We start from the raw sequence: 16,229 nt of genomic DNA, 5'->3' as shown, positions 1-16,229 counted from the left end.
AATTAGCAAGTATGGTGCACTCCATAATTACATTCAAAGTTAATATTCAACTTCCAAGTTATGACAGAAAGTGCATGAAAGGAAAAGTGTGAAGATAAGAACATAAGGCGACAGAGAAGGTAATTTGGCCCAGAGAACCTGCTTCACCATTTGCTAAGATCAGCCCTGTGGTCTACTCGTGCTCCTACTAGTATCCTTGGGATTCTAGGTGGCCCCTCAGTGATTCTTCTGGGGTACCTCCAGGGTATGAAGTTTCCGCCCCAACCCCAGCAAGATCAGAAGCTCTGGGGAAATATTTATGGAGTTATATTTATTATATACATAAGTACATACATGTGCACAGTTTAAGAGATTAGGAGGAACCTTTTCTCTCAGAGGGCCGTCTCTTCCTCAGAAAGCAGTGGAGATAATATCATTGAATTCAATCAAAACCGAGTTAGATAGTTTTTTGATACGCAAGGGAGTCAAGTGTTATGGATGGAAGACAGGAAAGACAGGAGTTGAGACCACAACAAAATGTATTGCAATAAAAACTTTTGCAGCTTCACAATCGATCACTGGTTGTGAAAAGTAGAAATAGCTAAAGTGATTTCACAAAACATGGACCCACGTACTGGCAGCATAAGCAGACCTGGCAGGAGAGAAGGCCCAAGACTGTATGCAGATCTATGTGAATGCAGCAGAATATATTCAGCAAAAAAAAAAAAAAGTGACACGACAGCTCAGCAGTGATTTTTTTGGCATTGGGGTTGTTTCTTTCTCCGAAAAAGCAGAGGGTTAAACTAAGAAACACAATTCTGAAAAGGCAATTGATCGAAACATGAATTCTGTTTTTCTCCCCTCAAATGCTACCGAGACTTGTGTATATTTCCAGCCCTTTGTTTTTAACTATGGATTTTTTGTATCTTAGTAGCCTAATAAAGAGGCATGACAGGGCAGCTCAGTCCCACCAGATTCACATCCACACATCAGCCTAACTTGAAAATACACTGTCGTTCCTTCACTGCTGCGGGGTCAAAACCTTCCTGAAAAGCACTGTGGGTCTACCTACACCACAGGAACTGCAGTGGTTCAACAAGGCAGCTTTTCAAGGGGAATAAATGCTGGCTGAGCCAGCAAAGTCCACATCCCTTGAATTAATTTTTTTTTTTTTTTTTAAGTGAAAACTCCAGAATGCTTCTTGTCATGGATAACCACATGTGAAGCAACTATCGTCAGCTAGAGCATCTTGAGCTTCCAGTCACTACATTATAGTGATGTGGAGAGCCAAGTGGATAGAACATTCCACGAGGTGGTCAATCTGTAGTTTGTGTGTTCGCAGGGAGAGATGAGATGACTGCCAGATAAGCAAAGAGGGCCAGACCAGATTTCAGATTTGAATATTGGTGCAGGTAATTGTTCTTCTGGGGTGTGCAGCTAGAGACAAGTCCATAGCATCATACATAGAAACATAGAAAATAGAAGCAGGTGGATGCCATTCGGCCCTTTGAACCTGCTCCGCCATTCATTGTGATCATGGCTTATCATCAAGTTCAATACCCTGATCCTGCATTCCACCCATATCTCTTGATACCTTTAGCCCCAAGAGCTGTATCTAAATTTTTCTTGAAATTACACACTTTGCCCTCAACTACTTTCTGTGGTAGTCAATTCCACAGATTCACCACTCTCTGGGTGAAGAAATTTCTCCTCACCTCAGTCCTAAAAGGTTGACCCCTTATTTTCAAATTATGACCCCCAAGGTCTGCTCTGCCCCACCATTGGGAATATTCTTTCTGAGTCTATGTCTAATCCTGCTAGAATTTAGTAAGTTTTGAGATCCCCCCTCACTCTTCTAAACTCCAATGATTATAATCCCAACTGATTTAGTCTCTCCTCATGACAGTCCCGCCATCCCAGGAATCAGCCTGATAAACCTTCGCTGCACTCCTTCCATAGCAAGAGTTTCCTCAGAAAAGGACACTAAAACCCCGCACAATACTCCAGGTGTGACCTCACCAATGTCCAATAGAACTGCAGAAAAACATGTCTATTCCTATACTCAAATCCTCACTATGAAGGCCAATAAACCATTTGCCTTCCTTACTGCCTGCTCTACCTGCGTGCTTACTTTCAGCGACTGATGCATGGAGGCACCAAGGTCTCGCTGAGTATGCACTTCTCTCAATTTACACGCATTCAAAGAATAATCTGCCTTCCTATTTTTGCTACCAAAGTGGATAACCTCACATGTATCCACATTATACTGCATCTGCCATGCATATGCCCACTCACTCAGCCCATCCAAATCACACTGAACCACCTCTGCATCCTTCTCATAGCTCACCCTCCCCACCCAACTTTGTACCATCTGCAAATTTGGAGATAATATATTTAGTTCCCTTGTCCAAATCATTAATATGTAATGTGAACAGTTGGGGTCCTAGCACACATCCCTAGTACCCCACTCATCACTGACTGACAATCATAAAAAGACTCATTTTTTCCAACTGTTTGCTTTGTCTGTTAACCAGCTTTCTATCCATCTCAAGACACTAACCCAATCCCATGCACTTTAACTTTACATAGCAATGTGTGCGAGACATTATCAAAAGCCTTCTGAAAGTCTAAATAAACCACATCCACTGGTTCTCCCTGGTCAACTCTACTAATTACTTCTTCAAAAAAATTGGAGTAGATTCGTCATGATTTCCCTTTCATAACTCCATGCTGTCTTTGTCTGATTATACCACTGCTTTCCAAATGCTGTGCCATGAAATCCTTGAAATAATAATAATAATAATCTTTATTATTGTCACAAGTAGACTTCCATTACATTGCAATGAAGTTACTGTGAAAAACCCCTGGTCGCCACACTCCGACACCTGTTTGGGTGCACTGAGGGAGAATTCAGAATGTCCAACTCACCTAACGAGCATGTCTTTCGGTACTTGTGGGAGGAAACCGGAGACCCCAGAGAAAACCCAAGCAGACACGGGAGAACATACAGACTCCGCACAGACAATGACCCAAGCCAGAATCGAACCTGGGACCCTGGTGCTTTGAAGAAACAGTGCTAACCACTGTGCAACAGTGCCGCCCCAATGGACTCTAGCAGCTTCCCTACTACCAACGGTAGGCTCACTGGTCTATAGTTCCTTGTTTCCTCTCAACCTCGCTTTTTGAATAGCAAGTTCATATTAGTTACTCTCCAATCTATAGGAACCATTCCAGAATCCAAAGAATTTGGGAAAATGACTGCCAATGGATCTACTATTTCTAAGGCTACTTCCTCAAGTACTCTGGATGAAGATCAATCCCATTAATTTCTCCAAAACCATTTCTTTACTCATCCTAATTTCCTTCAACTCCTCACTGAAACTTGTGTTTCTCAGAGCTGCTGGTACATTATTCATGTCCTCCTTTGTGAAGACAAAAAGTACGAATTTAGTTTGTCAGCCATTTCTTTCCCAGTTATGAATTGCCCCATTTTTTTCTTTAGAAACTGTCAGTTTTTATGTCCCCTGCTAGCTTACTTTCATGTTGTATTTTCCCTTTCGTAATCAATTCCTTGGTCCACCTTTGCTAATTTTAAACTATTCCCAATCCTCGGGTCTATTGTTTTCTCTTGCTAATTTGTCTGGTTCTTCTTTTGAATCTAATACTATCTCTAATTTCCTTTGTAAGCCATGAGTTGGCCACAGTTCCCTTTCTACTCTTTCGCCAAATAGAATAAACAACTTTTGGAGTTCACCTATTTGTTCCTTGATGCCTGCCATTACCCGTCCACAGTCCTTCCTTTCAGTAATGTTTCCCAGTCCGTCATAGCCAACTCGTGCCTCATAACATCATAGTTGAAGCTCAGGGAGGACGGTGAACGGGCAGTGATCATGGTCCATTTTGGTACCAAAGTCAGAACGAGGGATGAGCCCCTGTCGGAATATTTCAGGAAGCTAGGAAAGAAATTAAAAGCAGGACCGCAAAGGTAAACATCGCCAGATTACTCCCGTTGCCACACACTAGTGATGACAGAAATTGTCAGATAGTGGAGATGAATGCGTGGCTGGAGATATGGTGGAGAAGATGGAGTTGAAGATTCCTGGAGTATTGGGACTGGTCCTGGGAGAAGTCTGAGTAAGCCACTCATATTGCACCTCAACAGTATTGGGGCCAATATTCTGACGTGGAAGTTTAGTAGTGTTGTTTTGGAGTGTTTAAACGGTCAACTGACAGAGATGGGAGCCCAAGCACAGTTATGAAGGGGGCGAAGCAAAGCTGGAAATGGAAAGAAAGTTGTGGAGAATGGAATACAGAAGGAACAAAGGCTACAAAGGAGTTGTTCAATTACTGTAGCATCACCCCACAGAGGCGGCCATTCAGCCCATCAAGTCCATGCTGGCTCAACAGCAATCCAGTCAGGCATCGTCCTGCAAGTTTATTGCGCAAAGATACACATACAATTTCCTTTCAAAATAGTTTGTCTCCGCTTTTACTGTACTGGTCATTGCCATTCACAGCATAAACTGTTTTTTCCTCTCAGGCCCCCGAGAGAACAGCTAAACAGTACATCTTTTCCCTCTACGCATTTTCTAATCCTGCCATTATGTTATACACCTCTACCAAATATGCCTCAATCTCCTTTGCTCGAAGGAGAACAACCTAGCTTCCCCAACCCAATCTTTCAGCTAACATGCCTCATCCCAGGAACTATTCTGGTAAATATCAGGAGAACAGCCTAGTTTCCCCAATCCAACCTTTTAGCTAACATGCCTCATCCCAGGAACTATTCTGGTAAATATCCTGTAAAGTGTGGTAACCAGTATTGAAAGTATATACTTCCACACAAGAGTTCAGCAAATAAGGCAAATGATCTGAGTGTACAGATGGACACTTGAAAGCATATCATAGCTATAGCTGAAACATGGCTTAAAGGAAGGCAGAAATCATAGCTCAACATTTCGGTTTAAAGGATTTTCATACAGAATAGAGGGGGGGATTTAAAAAACAGTGGGGAGGGGTCGTAACATCAAAGAAACAATCACAGCTGTGAAGATGGTAGGCATGTTCGGGGAATCATCAACTTATGGGTTGTGCTGGGCAGCACGGTAGTGCAGTGGGTTGGCCCTGTTGCCTCACGGCGCCGAGGTCCCAGGTTCGATCCCGGCTCTGGGACACTGTCCGTGTGGAGTTTACACATTCTCCCAGTGTTTGCGTGGGTTTCGCCCCCACAACCCAAAGATGTGCAGGCTAGGTGGATTGGCCACGCTAAATTGCCCCTTAATTGGAAAAAATGAATTGGGCACTCTAAATTTATTTTTTAAAACTTATGGGTTGAGCTGAGGGGAGGGGGAAAAAGGGTCATCGCACTGCTGAGTGTAAACTAGTGAATACCACCACCCTCCCCCAAACAATCAAAAGGAGTCAGTTAGAAGAGCAAATTTCTGAGAAGCACAGCAACAATAGGGGCAGTAATAGTAGGAGATTTCAAATATCCCAATATTAAATGGGATAGATCTGTGTAAAAGATTTAGAGAGGAAACAACTCTTAAAACGCATTGAGAATATTTTTTGCCAATACATCGCTAAGTACATAAGGACAATTCTGGGCTTTGTTTTAGGGCAAGTGCCAGGGGTATTAGAAGGAACAGCTCTTTGGTGTTATTGATTACAATTTAATAATTTTAACATAACTATGTGCAGTGGATGTGGTGTATATGGATTTCAGTAAGGCATTTGATAAGGTTCCCCATGATAGGCTCATTCAGAAAGTTAGGGGGCATGGGATACAGCAAAATTTTACTGTCTGGATACAGAATTGGCTGGCCAAAAGAAGACAGTGACTGGCAGAGGATGGAAAGTATTCCGCCTGGAGGTCGGTGACCAGTGGTGTCCCGCAGGGATCTGTTCTGGGACCTCTGCTCTTTGTGGTTTTTATAAATGACTTGGATGAGGAAGTGGAAGGGTGGGTTAGTAAGTCTGCCAATGACATGAAGGTTGGGAGGGTTGTAGATAGTGTTGAGGGCTGTTGCAGGTACAACAGGACATTGACAGGATGCAGAACTGGGCTGAGAAGTGGCAGATGGAGTTCAACCTAGATAAATGTGAAGTGATTCATTTTGGAAGGTCGAATTTGAATGCTGAATACAAGGTTAAAGGCAGAATTCTTGGAAGTGTGGAGGAACAGAGGGATCTTGGGGTCCACGTACATAGATCCCTCAAAGTTGCCACCCAGGTTGATAGGGTTGTTAAGAAGGCGTATGGTGTGTTGGCTTTCATTAATTGGGGGATTGAGTTTAAGAGCCGCGAGGATTTGATGCAGCTTTACAAAACCCTAGTTAGACCACACTTGGAATATTGTGTCCAGTTCTCGTGGCCTCATTATCGGAAGGATGTGGATGCTTTGGAGAGGTTACAGAGGAGATTTACCAGGATGCTGCCTGGACTGGAGGACATGTCTTATGAAGAAAGGTTGAGGGAGCTAGGGCTTTTCTCACTGGAGCGAAGAAGGAAGAGAGTGACTTGATAGAGGTGTATAAGGTGATGAGAGGCATGGACAGAGTGGATAGCCAGAGACTTTTCCCCAGGGTAGAAATGGCTGTCACAAGGGGACATTATTTTAAGGTGATTGGAGGAAGATATAGGGGAGATGCCAGAGGTAGGTTCTTTACACAGAGAGTGGTGGGTGCGTGGAATGCACTACCAGCGGAGGTGGTGGAGTCAGAGTCATTTGGGACTTTTAAGCGACTCTTGGACAGGCACATGGACAGCAGTAAATTGAAGGGGTGTAGATTAGGTTGATCTTAGATTAGGATAACATCGTGGGCCGAAGGTCCTGTACTGTGCTGAACTGTTCTATGTTCTATGGAAAAAAGCAAAGATAGACCAAGAATAAAAAACTTCAATTGGGCAACAGGAAATTTTGCTACCCTGAAATTTGATTTGACAAAAGTAAATTGGAAACAGGTATTTGAAGACAAAATCGATGTCAAAGCAGGGGAAGCATTCAAGGAGATAATAAAGGATCGGAAAAAATATGGACCCACTATGAAAAAGATTGGGACTCCAAAATCTAGAACCCACCCCTGCACCCAACTTCCATTTCCTCATCCTCTTCCGGATCATAGAATCTTGGAATTTAGAGTGCAGAAGGAGGCCATTCGGTCCATCGTGTCTGCACTGGCCCTTGGAGAGAGCACCCTACTTAAGCCCACGCTTCAACCCTATCTCCATAACCCACCTAACCTTTTGGATAGTAAGGGGCAATTTAGCATGGCCAATCCACCTAATCTGCACATCTTTGGACTGTGAGAGGAAACCGGAGGAAACCCACGCAGACATAAGGAGAAAGTGCAAACTCCATACAGAGTCACCTGAAGCCGGAATTGAACCCGGATCCCTGGAGCTGTGAGGCAGCAGTGCTAACCACTGTGCCAGCCCTATCAAAGTGTACAGAAGATAGGAAAGGCAAAAAGAAGGGAGTCTATATCCGTCGCCGAGTAAAATATTGCAAAGAGCCCTGACTTAGACTTAAATGTAGATGGTGTGATGAAAATGTTTGCAGGTGATACAAAAATTGTCTGTGGTTGTTAGTGAGGAACAAATCTGTAGACTGCAGGAAGATGGGTACGGACTAGCCATAGGCTAGTCAGCTGGATAGAAAAGTGGCAAGTGGAATTCAATCGGGAGAAGCATGTGTAATATACTTGGAGAAGAGTAAAAGAGACAACAGAACACACAATAAATGGTAGGATATTGAAAAGTTAGAGAAACAGAGGGACCGGAATGCTTTTCTACAGGTCTCTGGAAGCAGGACAGGTAGATAAGGTGGTTAAGACAGCATATGAAATACCTTCCTTTATTTATCGTGACATAAAATATTAGAACAGGAGGTTATGCTGGACCTGTATAAAACACTCCTTAGACCACATAGAAAACTGTGCACAGATTTGATCACCACATTACAGGAAGGATGTTACTTCACTAGAGGGTGCAGATGAGATTTTCAGCGATATTGTCAAGATGCATACAATCCCTACAGTACAGAAGGAGGGCATTTGGCCCATTGGGTCTGCACCGACCCTGCGGAAGAGCATCCAACCTAGGTCCAGTCCCCCGCCCTATCCCTGTAACCCCAGCTAAACTGCATGTCTTTGCACATTAAGGGGCAATTTTAGGATGGCCAATCTGCCTAACCTGCACATCTTTGGACTGTGGGAGGAAACCAGAGCACTCGGAGGAAATCCACGTAGACACGGGGAAAAAGTGCGAACTTCACGCAGTCACTCAAGACATGAATTAAAGCTGGGTCCCTGGTGTTGTGAGGCAGCAGTGCTAACCACTGTGCCACCTCAGAATGGGGAATGTTAGTCACAAGTAAAGAATGAATAGACTGGGGTTGTTTTCTTTGGACAGTGGTATTGGTGGAGAGATTTAATTGACAGATACAAAATTTGTGGGGCCTACATAGAGCGGATAGGATAGGTCTATTTCTATTAGCAAAGGATCAATATTCAGGGTATCGTTTAAAGGAATTGACAAGATGGATGAGAAAGGAGCCACATTCAAATTTTTCATCAACAGGATGATGGGGTTCTGGATTCCATTGCCTGAAAAAGGGCAGTAGAGACAGAAAGCCTCATTGTATTTATAAAAAAAATATTCGAAATGCATTCAACATGTTGTTGTAACCAACATTACAAACCAAGAGCTAGATAGTGAGATTAGGTTACTTAGTTCATTTTTGGTTGACGTGAACATGGTCTTGTGGAGATAGATGAAATGCTATTAAATGCTTAAGTTTATTATTTTTTTAAAATAAATTTAGAGTACCCAATTCATTTTTTCCCCCCCAATTAAGAGGCAATTTAGCGTGGCCAATCCACCTAACTTGCACATCTTTGGGTTGTGGGGGTGAGACCCGCATAGACATGGGGAGAATGTGAAAATTCCACATGGACACTGACCCTGGGGACACTGTGTCACCATGCCGCCCCAAAATGTTTAAGTTTCTATGAAAAATGTGCACACGTCAAATCTCATGAAACTCAAATATGTAGTATTTTGGAACAATCATACGGATTGACACGTTATAAATTTTCAGGTAAAAGATCAAACAGCTAGTTTGATCCATTTTAAGTCAAAAGGGGGAGGGCTGTAAAATTAACATGAAGAAAGAGACCATATAGCCACTCAAGCCTGCTCTCCCATTCAATATCATGGCTGATATTCTGCCTCAACCCCACTTTCTCACCTGCTCCCTATACCCCTTGATTCCCTGAGATACCAAAAATCCATCTATCTCCATAACGCCATAAGAAATAGGAACATTTCTTCCCTCTATTCAAATCTTATACATTTCAATGTGATCAACTTATTCCTCCACTCCACAGGTAATTGGCTCAATTCACTCAGCCTCTCATCAGTGAACATCCCTTTCATTTCAACTATTTTGATGAACACAAATAACCAAGTAAACTAAATGAAATAAACAGAGGGACAGAGTGAAGGGATAGTCGCTGAAAGGGAACCTGCCTGGAGCCAATCTAATGGCACCTCATTACCACCTCTAACATAATATTTCCTTAGTCATAGAGATCAAAATTGCAGAGTGCCCCAAGTGTTCTGTCAACACCACCCAAAACAACTGTAGTAAGCATTCCTTACTCTTGTAATCTAATCCCTTTTCAAAAAAGACCAACGCGCAATTTGCCTTCTTAATTTGATGCTGCACCTGCATGCCAAGTCCCTCTGAGAATCAACATTTAGAAATTTCACACCTTTTAGTTAATATTCTGCTTTTCTGTTTCTTACTCCCAAAACCTCATTTCTCCAATTATACACCATCTGCCACCTCACTTAAACTTAGATATTCCTTTGCCTCTGTCTTCCTCACAGCTTACATTCCCACTTAGTATATCATCAAACTTGGATACATTACCCCAGAAAATTGAAAACAAAAATTCTTGCCATTGAATAAATTGACACACAACTTACTTGTCCACATGCTCTGCAGTGATGTCGCCTTTTTGTGAAAGTGAACCTAGCTTGGCATTTTGCACAGTTTGGTGCTTCAGAATCTGGTATCCATTGAGGCTGATTCTGTCCCAGTACAGTCGCTTCTTTGGTGAGCTGTTCAGTGACATCAACACCTTCAGATGCAATTTCTTCATAATCATGTGTAATCGAATCATAGGATGGTCCAAACACTTGTGTCCCATCTTCTGTACAAATGCCATACTTACAAGTGGAGCTTAAAATGGATGGGCTTTGGACTGTTTCAGAAACATCACCTTTTGATTCAATATACACTGTGCACTGATCCAAACCATCAGCAGCATCCTTAGGATTATCAAGAATTGGATCATTCAGGTCTCTATTTGGTTGAATTCCTGCTTGAGAATTAAGAAGTTTGGGTCTTGCACCTCCAAAGTTAATTTGATTATTAAGGGTAGAGTTGACTATTTGATCAGGGTCAGTGGCAGACAATGACTGATTATTTTTGGTTCTGCCTGGTTTTTGAGTTATCCCAAACAGTAGGTCATTTACAGCAGGGTTGACTAAACCATTTTCTGTTGGGGATGGAGTGCTCTCAGTATTTAACGTTAACTTCCCTTTTTCATGCTCAGCTGATTTGGGGGTCTCTTCTTCCCAAGGGCCACGACTTATACCATCAGCCACAACATCTTTAGGAAGACTTAGAGAACCAACTGTTTCAAGCAAACCAGTTTGGCTAATAGTCGGCTCCGAAAAGCTTTGAACTGAATGGCCTACCATGGGTTCTGTTAAACCATTCAGATCACTTTGTTCCATTAAGAACGCATCAAGCTCAGAATCACTAACCAGGATATCATTTATATCATATCCATCTTGGTCAATGTCATTAACAGAAGAAAACTCTGGTGTAAATTCTTTGGAAGTCGACACTGCTTCCATGTCATTTACATTATTCAATACCTCTTCAAGTGGTTTAGCTACAGTTTCTGCAAGACTATCTGAAGATATCAAAGTTCTTTCATGTTGCATCCACTTGTTTGGATATTTTTCATCCTTTTCCTCAGTCTTCACTTCACCTTCAAAATATACAGGTTCCATGGAAGAGATATCACCATTATGCTCCAAATTCTGATTGGTGTCATCCACAAGAGGTAGACCTTGATCACATTGTTTGGAGCTCAGTTTAACAGAGTCTTTAATAATGCACGTGGCCAAGTCATAGTCTAACGTCCCATTATATTCTTTTTGAGATGAGTTGGCCTGTGAATCCTGCTCAGAGACAACTGAGTTTATGGCGCAGTCTGCTGCAGGAAGTGGAATCAACAAAGAATCAGAAGATTTGGTCAGATTATTCATTTGACCCATCCTATTTGCATTTTTTGTTAATCCTGCATTACATGTATATCTCACTTTTAAAAATTCCTTTTCGACCTCCAAACCAGTTTCAACATCCTCCGCCTCACAGGATACAACAGCAGTTACATTGTTCAAATTTACACTTGTAGGCAAATTGCCAGGATGTTCCAATCGCTTGTTGGTGCAAGCGTGGTATCCAGTAGCATCGTCAATTACAGAACTGATTTCATTGGTGTGTTTTGAAACAAATGATAACTCTTCACTTTGTTCAGACTGAGGCAATTTTTCAAGGTGTTCCTCTTCCTTTTGAGGTTTATCATCTTTGAGTTCATCAGGACTCTTGTGCTGGTTTGGATATTCTTGGTTCTTTATTTCTGCATTAAAATGTCCTGAATGTTGTGGCTCAAGCCCTGTACTATTATGAAAAGATATATTCAACTCCAATAGGCTTGTAATTCCTAGACTCTCTCCTCCTGAACATTCCAATTCTCCAATATGAACTGGTGGAGAAGGCTGATTAAAGTCTATCAGCAGCGAGCCACTGGCCCGATTCTCAGTGGGTTCAATTTCAGCTTCATTATCAACCTCAGGGCCATTTGTTTCATGGGTCACACTTTCAGTGTCACTTATTAAGTCACAGATAGGTCCACTGCCTCTGTTATGATTGAACTGCTCAGGGTCACCAGATGCTCTGCTATCAACAGTAGACAACAAGTCTAATTCTGTTAGAGTTTTTTGGGATTGTGACAATGTTAAAGTTTCTCTCGGATCAGCAATGCATGGTGACAATGAATCTGTTTTGAGCATAGCATCAGATGTATCAAATGAGTGTGTGCTGAATGTCGCCTGTGCAGTGGATGCAGGCAAGTTTGTTAAGTATTTTGAGTTTGATTGAAGAGATGGATAGTCTGAAGATATGGGCTCTTCTACACCAGCCTTGCAAAATTCATTTTCATCTTTAAAACAAAAATCAGGACATAATCTCAAAATTAAAATTACACAAAGTTTGAAGTCCACAATTAACAATAGGGAAATTTGTAAAACATGTAAAATATAGTACCAAAATAGAACAGCTTAACTGCCTGGGGAAAGAAATCATCACAATTAGTAAACGTGTTTACCAAATCATAGAATCCCTACAGTGCTGGAAGCCATTGAGCCCATCAAGTCTGCACCAACCCTCCAAAAGAGCAACCTAATCTAGGCCCACTTCCCCGCCCAATCGTTGGGGCACTAAGGGATAATTTAGCACGATCAATTCACCTAACCTACACATCTTTGAACTGTAGGAGGAAACCGTAGCACCCAGAGGAAACCCACGCAGACACAGGGAGAATGTACAAACTCCACAGTCACCCATGGCCGGAGTTGAACCCAGATCCTTGGCGTTGTAAAGCAGCAGTATTAACCACTGTGCCCCCCAAATGCTAAAGTGTTTTTAAACACTAGTTTATTTTTTAAACAAATAAAAGATACCACACATTACATAACTGAAGTGGATGATTGTGTAGTTAAGAACATGGTCACGCTTACTCAAAGAGAACTAGTGGAGCACTGTTCAACAACGAGCCTTAGAGCCGCAGAGCCTCAGAACTGGATAGTTACGGGGAGTAAAAATTGAGTAAATTACCGACACTGAAACCACATGATTTGAAGTAAAGAACTACAAATGCAGAAAATATATCAAGTAGTAAAGAGATTTGATTGCGAAAAACACTCCTGGCAGGATGCAGAGCATTGAACAGAAAGACCTTACTGAGAAAGGTGTTGGGTTGACGTCAAGCACTTCCTCACAAGCGACTTGGAGAAATGGGCATTCGGAAAAAGGAAGCATACAATTTCAGACTTCATAGATAGTCACTCAACTTCACATAGTTTTGCCATCACTCGCAGGGCAGATGCTTCCTTCAACCTCGCCAACTATAGCAAAGCCCAGACACGCCAGGTTGAATCCAGTAAAGAATACTGGAATGGATGCAATCAATGTGATAACTAATAGAGTCCAAAATTAAATGAGATTAAGCAGTGAATAAACTTTACATAGCAATAGTTCTATGCAGACACCATGTAGTGTCTGGTCTGGGAGAATTTAATGTATACACAGTTTTGAAACATCACAAAGCTCATCACTCAGTACAATGTTCTTCAAATTTTCAGACAATTTCACAAGGAGGAAAATCTCCCAGGTTGTAGCACAAAAGCTTGTTTACCCCACCCAAGTTGTTAGCCTCTGCAAAATTACTGTGAAAAAGCATCAAAACAGATGCCAGCACTAACATTAGGAGGAAAAAGTTAAATCTCTGGACTATTCCTGCACAACTCAAAGCATCAGACTAATTTAGGGATCCAAAACAGACTGCACAAGATGTCTGAAAGAAAAATACAACCAACCTGGATTTTGCTCAAACTCATCAAGCAATTTGTCCAGGTCACAAACTGCTGACTTGAAGTAGCTGTCCATTCTGGGTAATTATAATTCAAATCTGAAGCTTTCATGCTCCTGTAAGAATGAACAGAGTAGATTTTTAAAAATCGGGTTATGGTTAAGGTTGAAAGTCATTAAATGTTGCATTTCCTACATGACAACAGTAAACACTTGGAAAGTACTTTATTGGCTGTGAAATGTTTTGGGACATCTGAGGTTATTAAGTCCTATGTAAATGCAAGTCTTTGTTCCCTCTGTATTTCCATGGTTCTCGCCAAAAGGAATGGTCATACAGGAGTCATATTAACTGACACACAAGTATGCAAGCAGGAAGGTAATTTGAAAGTAATAGACTTTTAAAAACTGGAAAAAGATCAGGACAACTAGATTCAATTTGTCTGCAGTACCATATCTACAATTTCACAAATCTAAAGCAGACTACTTAATGGGACCAAAGTAGGAAAAAGGACAAAATAAATGCTCAACCAAACCCCTGCCAATAATCTGTGCTGATTATTCAAAATAATTTTGTTACTGACAAGATTAATCTGTGGTTACTGGAGAATAAAAAATTCAAAGAACCAAAAAGTTGGATTTTTTAAATATTATGAAATAATTTTAAAACCTAATATAAAAAAAAGTAAAATAATTTTAAAATTGCAACTGTTGAATAATAGGGAAGGGTACATCAAGGATGAACAATGTACAAAACCAAGCAAATTTTAAACGGAAGAAACTTTAAATTGCTTTGTTATTAGTTGGAAAATGGATTTTTAAAAACTGTCACATTTTTTTCAAAGGCTGATGTGAACAAAACTCAGTCTGCATACTTGTCAGTACAACAAATAGATCAAATGCAAATCAAAATGCCATCAATACAACACCTACCCTTGTGAAAAGGGCAGCAAATCCTGTCCATTTTTCATAAAGGACAGAATAGGCGATGGAAAGTGGGATATTTGAAATAACATTTTAACTTGCTTAATTGACATTGTAATTGTACAATCCTGTTTATGAAATAAAGGATATACAGAAAGATACTGTCCCAATATGAAATCACAAACAATATTAAATTCAATATGCTTCAAATGGCAATAGATTAAATAATGACACTGGCAAAATGTTTTGGGGGTAGGTACATACTGTATTTTATATATCTCATTAAACCAAACAGGAGTGTTAGACAGTTGACAAGAATTAAAGCATATACAGAGTAAATGCAGGAGTACTCTTGGAATTTAAATAAATAAACAAATACCCTTTATTGTCACAAGTAGGCTTACATTAACACTGCAATGAAGTTACTGTGAAAAACCTCTAGTCGCCACATTCTGGCACCTGTTCAGGTAGAGGGAGAATTCAGAATTCTCAGCTGGTGCTGGAATTGAACCCGCGCTGCCGGCCCTGTTCTGCAACACAAACCAGCTGTCTAGCCCACTGAGCTAAACCTAATCAACTACAACAGTGTAACTTAGCAGCACAGAACACAGTTCCCTGTCTCTACAACCAAATGACTGGGGTACTGGCTTGCAAGGTTATTGGAGGCCAAATGCACAAATCACAGATGTAGCCCTCCAAATTGTATTAGCAAACATGCCAGACTGGTCAATCACCAACGTCTCCACATGTTCTGTAGACCTACATGACTTGGGCATTGAGTTATCAACTGCCAGAAGGTTTGTAATGAACATTTTATTGAGGTAATTTTGGTATTGTAACAACAACAGAATAAACAATGTACATGAAACTATAAACATAGTGCAAGAGCCGTCTCCTTTCCTGACAGGTCCCACCTTTATTGACCCCCTACTCTAAGCTAAACTAACCACCCCCCCCCCCCCCCCCCCGCCCCCCGCCTTCTGCTGACGATTAATTTTCTGCGAAGAAGTCGATGAACGGTTGCCACTTCCGGGTGAAGCATAACAGTTGACCCTCTGAAAGCAAACTTGATTTTCTCCGAACAGAGAAAGCTAGCCATGTCCGACAGCCAGGTCTCCGACTTTGGGGGGCTTGGAGTCCCTCCAAGCTAATAGTATCCATCTCCGGGCTACCAGGGAAGCAAAGGCCAGAAAGTCTGCCTCTTTCTCCTCCTGGATTCCCAGGTCTTCCGACACCCCGAAAATCGCCACCTCTGGACTCAGCGCCACCCTTGTTTTAAACACCATGGACATGACATCTCCAAACACCTGCCAAAATCCCCTAAGCTTCGGACATGTCCAGAACATCTGGACATGATTCGCTGGTCCTCCCGCACATTTTGCACACCTGTCTTCCACCCCAAAGAATCTGCTCATCCGGGCCACTGTCATGTGAGCCTGGTGAACAACCTTGAATTGTATCAGGCTGAGCCGGCACATGTTGCGGACGCGTTGACTCTACTCAACGCGTCTGCCCATACCATCCTCTCTCTCTCCTCCCAGCTCCTCCTCCCACTTGCGCTTCAGCTCCTCAGTCTGCGTCTCCTCTGACCCCCGTA

The 16,229-nt window shown here is 41.8% G+C and overlaps 1 protein-coding gene across 8 annotated transcripts in view; it reads right to left on the bottom strand.

The window, feature by feature from the left end:
* zfyve16 (zinc finger, FYVE domain containing 16) overlaps positions 1–16,229 on the bottom strand; it is a 178,345-nt gene that overhangs the window by 158,586 nt on the left and 3,530 nt on the right. For all 8 annotated transcript variants that reach the window (XR_011949038.1, XM_072516164.1, XM_072516163.1 and 5 more), the window contains 2 exons: positions 13,720–13,828; positions 9,973–12,284 (listed from right to left, as the gene is read on the bottom strand). Coding sequence is in view for 7 of the 8 variants with exons in the window: in XM_072516164.1 (XP_072372265.1) it covers positions 9,973–12,284; positions 13,720–13,789 (2,382 nt within the window). In the remaining variant the exon portion in view is untranslated. The remainder of the gene's footprint in view (positions 1–9,972; positions 12,285–13,719; positions 13,829–16,229) is intronic.

This window comes from Scyliorhinus torazame, chromosome 9 (genome assembly GCF_047496885.1).
Source record: "Scyliorhinus torazame isolate Kashiwa2021f chromosome 9, sScyTor2.1, whole genome shotgun sequence".
NCBI classification, from domain to species: domain Eukaryota; kingdom Metazoa; phylum Chordata; class Chondrichthyes; order Carcharhiniformes; family Scyliorhinidae; genus Scyliorhinus; species Scyliorhinus torazame.
This window is presented reverse-complemented; position numbering and strand designations above follow the sequence as displayed.